The 6,052-nt window shown below is 33.9% G+C and overlaps 1 protein-coding gene across 1 annotated transcript; it reads right to left on the bottom strand.

Annotated features, from left to right (window-relative positions):
• Nucleotides 1–3,569: 3,569 nt before the first annotated feature.
• Cat (Catalase) lies at nt 3,570–6,022 on the bottom strand. The gene is made up of 2 exons (XM_068776804.1): nt 5,857–6,022; nt 3,570–5,195 (listed from the first exon to the last, which is right to left on the bottom strand). Exons 1-2 carry the CDS (start codon nt 5,911–5,913, stop codon nt 3,729–3,731), a joined length of 1,524 nt encoding a protein of 507 aa, XP_068632905.1. The 5' UTR covers nt 5,914–6,022; the 3' UTR covers nt 3,570–3,728.
• Nucleotides 6,023–6,052: the final 30 nt, after the last annotated feature.

Here is a 6,052-nt window from a genome sequence, read left to right as displayed (position 1 = left end):
ATCGTCGAATGCAACTCGGCTGGGCAGCGTTGGGCAAACTACGAGACATTATGTCCAATGTCCCACAGCGCCTAAAGACAATCTTTTGCCAAATCTGCAACCAATGTGTTACCAGAGTATCATTATTCGGATATCAGAAATATCATTATTCACTGACTTGAAACTATTGATAAATATGCGAATGGAATGAATACAGATTAATTGTAATCATTACGTAATCATAATAATGATTTATTTTACATTCGTAGCTTTTACTTTAATTTTGATTTTAATTGAGATCAAAATCAAACTAAAATCTTCAAGTGCATACGTTTTATATGTCTAATATAAATTTAAACATTAGATATATAATCATTGCTGGTCACCTTTATCGGCGGAACATGCTGGAGGCCGCTTTCAAGCGGTCTTATTGTAAATCTATGAGAAAGGCCTATGTTCAGATAATGAAGACAAAATCCATTACTAAAACAAAAACTGATGTACAATGCCTAATTGAGTTAAAATCTAGTGGAGGTATGTATAATATATCGTGTTCATTAATAAACTTGAAATTAAATTTATTAAGTGGAATTCATTTATTTATTCAGATCGTTATAGACTTTTATCATTAATAGTGATGTGTGACCTACCTATGTCATAAGAATGCCAGAAATATTTCGATTTGAAAGACATACGTACGTATAATATACTTGATATACTTGACTACGAGAGTTCCACACGCAGGAAAATCCGACTACACACAGGTTGGTTTTTTCATAATCACTTTTACAAAAAGTCTTCATATATTGGGGTTTAATTTCTAGATTTTATCGTAATAAGGGCAGGCTTTATGAGTGTTAACTCAAAAATACTCTATAATGCTAAAGGGTTTATAACGAGTTTTTGTTAAATAAACTTTTTTAAAATTATAGCATGATAGATTAAATGTATTACAAAGTAGTTTATTGTAAAAATGTTTATTATTTCTTCTATAAAAAAGTTGCTAATTTTACGAAGCCTAGAGAATGGTATAACAGCAACACAAACAAACAGTCTTTATTTCAAGTGTCACCTTATGCAAGTCGCCATTTTTAATAATTTTTAAAGCTGCATTGATTTGAAAAGTACTATCTCAAATTTTAATATTCAAATGATGTGGATTAGCTAATTTAAACTCTTTTCCTAGAATTAAAAATAGTTTAATAAAAAAGAAAACAGTTCTAATAAATATCCTAAAAAATAATGTAAATGTCATTCGGATTTAGAGAATAATATTGACCAACTAAAATTTGTAAGTCTATATAGCTTTTACAGTGTTGTCGTAAATAAATATGCGGAATTAGGTCCGAAAACAAACACAAAAGTGCATTTTTACGCAATAAACTGGTAACTGGAGGGTGTATGTTATGTACAGCCAAACCGGTGATATATAACTGTTTAGGGATATGATCAATACCTGGTAAAGAAAAGGACAGTTGACATTGTATGAGTGGAATGACCTCGGCGATCGAAAGGTGATCCGGACCCTTTCCCTCCCTATAATTGTCCAGAGCGATAGAATGGGGCGGTGCCGCTCTGGACAGCAGGTGGACGTATTGTATGTTTGTGTGTGTGGTGATTTACATTGGAGCATCGCACTTGAGTTGAAATGCTGTGTGATGTAACTGGTTTAGTTGCAGTGGTGTTTTTCACGCCTGAATTATGAAACCCCTAGCAGATGGTTAGGCGTTGGAACGGCACTTTCTGATGTTAAAGGATGTTGGAGGTTCGTACTCGCTATGAGAGGATTAGGGTTTGTCGAGACCTCCTTAAAATAATTCTTTTAATTCTAAAACAATTCCTGTATGGCCGAGAATTTGTGGTTATATACTATTTTGCGCCGGTTGCTGTGGGTTAAGAAGCGCGGTTGAAGACAACATTTGCGTAGAAGAAGATGGGTCTTACGCAAGTTTTATAGAGGTGGACATTGAGGCGAAAGTATAACTTACTAAAGATAAAAAAGAGGGGGTGCTAGTCAAGGTGAAGTGGATTTTTTTTCTTAAATGTGCGAATATGTTTAGTGAAACCAAGTAGCTATGCATTGAAGTAAATATTACTTGAAGGTGTGTAAGATTGATAGTTTGATTAATTTAAACAATAATATTTTTAAAATTTTCGCATTTGAATGATATAACCACAGCTATGCATTGTTACAATTCTAATGACGATGATTCAATTGTTCTTTCAACAATTAAACTCACTGTTTTCGTTTTTTAAACTGTTAATTTAGTAAATTCGTCAGTTTATAGAGGCTCACTTTTTCATATATTTTAGACATTCATTCGGTTACAGTGGCGGTCGAAGGGGGAGGCCTATGCCTTGTAATCTATCTGATATGATTATGATGATTTTGGAGATAAAATATCAATGCCGAGATTGTTCAAATTAAGCATTATTACATGTTTTTTTTCGCTTAGGCCTAATAACTCTACCATATAAAATATAATTAGCAATAGAGCCATCTAGTAATTTAATAGTAAAACAGTAAAGACTTTGTAATAATAAAGGTAACTATTATTAGCTCATGTCATAAACTTTTTTATCTAACAATCAATAGATGGCAGTAAAATCAAGAAATTAAATTAATTACTTTGTAACCTTGTATTACAGACAATTATCACTAATTGCGCAAGAATAACTGTTCATGCGTAATTTCGTAACATGAAAAACTCAAAAGTAATTAATATAAAATCGAAGAACTTACTTTACCCCTTTAACAAATAGTTTGCTAAAACAAACTTGTAAGATTATACAAGTTTATTGTGTGGGTTATAAAAAAGAAATGCTTCGATTACATAATGAGGTCATATGTGTCAAGTATGCAAAACAACTATGTAGAGTATATTTATCAATAAAATTTTTGATTACTGTTAGCTTACCTTCTATCTTATCATTCTCAAAGGCAATGTCCTCTTAGGCGTGGCATTAATGATTAAAATTCCTTCCTAATATCTTACTTCGTTGATTAATAATATCTAAATTTTAATTATTGAACAAACAATCAAGCCATCATCATTATAATTGGAACAATTGATTGTTGTAAGTGTATGATCACAATACGCAGTTTTTTTTTAAATAATTCTTAATAACATTTGAAAATTGTCCCTACATTTCAATGATTTTCATTACATTACTTTGTAAAAATAATGAGTATAATTTAACCCAATAACTTAACAGTAAAGTTTAAAGTTTTCTGGCGACAGATAAAAACTGCTCCAAATGTGCTGTTCCTGCAAGGACTTTCATCTGAATGCCCCAGAACTAGTTGAGACAAACCTATTTAGTCTTATGCCTTTAGCCTTGTATAACCCCTAAAGCAAATTTCTAGTACTAAAATTGCAAAACAAATTTTACTTAATAATACAATGTCATGATTTAAGAAACAGATTAATTAAGTGAAATAATTTATTCTGGTTTGTTTAATGGAAAATGTTATTAATATATTCAACTATAAAAAATGAATTTCTCACACCATTCCTATGGAAGTAGTAAGTAAAAACTTTCCTTAAATGTCAGTTCATTTTGCACATAAGCATAAAATTAAACAACAATAAATGAAAATATATTTTAATGATTCAGTGTATGATAACAAAAGTATATTATAGATAACAAATGAATTGCAATGTACTATATATTCACAGCATGAGTAAACCATATTCAACCTGTCAGCTAGAATACAATAGCACCCTAATCAGTCCCAAAGGTTATATTTACAGGTTAGCATGATACTTCTTATATGGAGCCAAACCTGCAGCCACCTTGCTTCCTAAGTCTGGATGGACCTGTGTGAATATCTTGACTGCCCGTTCTTGAAGGAAAGCTGCAGCGTCCTTTAGATTACCAACAATATTTGCAACAAGACGTTCCTTGGCAGCATCGTCAAATACTTGCTTATAAAGCATTGTTGCCTGGCTGAAATTATCCTCTGTTTGTCCACTGTCATATCTATCCACATCACCAGAGACATTGTATCTTGGCTGAAGACGCTGTGCACGTGGGCACTCCTGCGGTCCCGAGAATGAATTAGGGAAGTAATTAGGGCAGCTTTCTTGATTTTGCATAGCCTGAGGACCGTCTCTTTGGTAATTAGAAACGGATACCCTGTATGGACAATTCACAGGTATTTGTAAGAAGTTGGCTCCCAAACGGTGGCGATGAGTGTCACTGTATGCAAACAAACGTCCTTGCAACATCTTGTCAGGAGATGGCTCAATGCCAGGCACTAAGTTGGAGGGGCTGAAAGCAATCTGCTCTACTTCAGCAAAGTAATTCTTTGGATTTCTGTCAAGAACCAATTTACCTACTGGTATCAAGGGGTAGTCAGAGTGGGGCCAAATCTTAGTCAAATCAAATGGATTGAATTTGCAATTTTCAGCTTGTGCCATGGTCATAACCTGAATGTACAAGGTCCAGCTGGGGAAATCACCATTACCAATCGCATTGTACAAATCTCTGATAGCATAGTCAGGATCAGAAGAAGCCAGTTCGGCTGCTTTGTCAACAGGCAGATTCTTTATGCCCTGATTAGTTTTGTAATGGAATTTGACCCAATGTGGTACTCCTTGGGCATTAACTAACTTGAAGGTGTGGGATCCATAACCATTCATATGCCTGTAGCCATCAGGAATACCACGATCACCAAACAAGTAAAGTACTTGATGAGTTGTTTCAGGCCTTAAGGTCAAGAAGTCCCAAAACATGTCAGGGTCCTTTAGGTGGGTAGCTGGGTTCCTTTTTTGTGTGTGAATGAAACTTGGGAATAGAGTGGGATCTCTGATAAAGAAGATAGGTGTGTTGTTGCCCACAAGATCCCAGTTGCCATCATCAGTGTAGAACTTAACAGCAAATCCTCTTGGGTCACGGACAGTGTCAGCAGAGCCACTTTCTCCACCAACTGTGGAGAATCTGACTGCAATAGGAGTTTTCTTGCCAATTGTCTCAAAAACTTTTGCAGCAGAGTATTTAGTGATGTCATGAGTGACTTCAAAATATCCAAAGGCGCCAGCTCCTTTTGCATGTACTACACGCTCAGGAATACGCTCCCTGTCAAATGATGAAATTTCATCCAAAAAGTTGACATCTTGCAGAAGAGCAGGGCCATTCTTGCCCACTGTTTGTATGGCTGTTTTAATTCCAACTGGAGCACCTGACTTTGTTGTTATGTAGCCAGGCGAATCCTGGAAATAAAGTTAAATCAAAATTATTATTTAATAGCATAGTAATAGCATAATGAAAATTAAACAATGATTAACATTATAAAAATATTAAAACTGATGATTATGCCAGTCATTGTCTAAAATTTCTAACAGGTATCATGTTTTCATGTTAATTTTAAAGAGTCAAATTTTATAACTTTTATTTTAAAATTAGAGATATTGTATTTTGCTGTGGGTTCGCAATGCGCATAGCAGAATTTTCTATTTAAATGGAACATTATATAAAATTTTCAAATAATAGTTGAAGATAGAGTACAATAGACAAGACAAAATTTAATTGGTTTATTTAACTTGAAATATTAATTCCTAAACTTAATCAGCAATGATAATTTAAAACATTTATTTAATGCACAAAATCACTAAAATATATTACAGGTAGAGAAATAAAAGTGATCAAAAACAATATTTCTGATTATTCTTTGTAAAAACGATCTTTAATTACAAGATGCCAATGAAAAGCTGCGCAGCAAAATATATTTTGTTTACCGTAAACGTCGTACAAAGTACAAAGTAATCATAATAAAGAAAGTGCTTTGAAAGCATGCTTCTCGGGCTTTAAAAGAACAATCTAGTTATTAGCCTATTGCTTTAGAATAACTCAGTATAATAAATAGTTACTTACCTTCACGCTCTTGCTGTAGTTAATAAGTTGGTCAGACGCAGGATCCCTTGAAGCCATTTTGTTATGTATTATTTGAAAATGCGGTTCGACGGAGCGACGCACTGGACGCGTGCCGTATTAACAAATAGCGTCCGAACTGCTTGCTCACACCTTTATATAGAATTCCGTGCCGCGATAAACAACTATCACGTCAAAC

This window comes from Battus philenor, unplaced genomic scaffold, assembly GCF_028537555.1.
Source record: "Battus philenor isolate CCGP_79_NKW_IND1 unplaced genomic scaffold, ilBatPhil1.0.hap1 SCAF_1, whole genome shotgun sequence".
Classification (NCBI taxonomy): domain Eukaryota; kingdom Metazoa; phylum Arthropoda; class Insecta; order Lepidoptera; family Papilionidae; genus Battus; species Battus philenor.
This window is presented reverse-complemented; position numbering and strand designations above follow the sequence as displayed.

What these genes read in the sequence shown, in the direction of transcription:
- Cat (XM_068776804.1), bottom strand. Translation starts at nt 5,913, where the DNA reads ATGGCTTCAAGGGATCCTGCGTCTGACCAACTTATTAACTACAGCAAG. An exon ending in ACTACAGCAAGAGCGTGAAG is followed by an intron (nt 5,196 to 5,856) that starts GTAAGTAACTAT and finishes CTTTATTTCCAG; the next exon opens with GATTCGCCTGGCTACATAAC.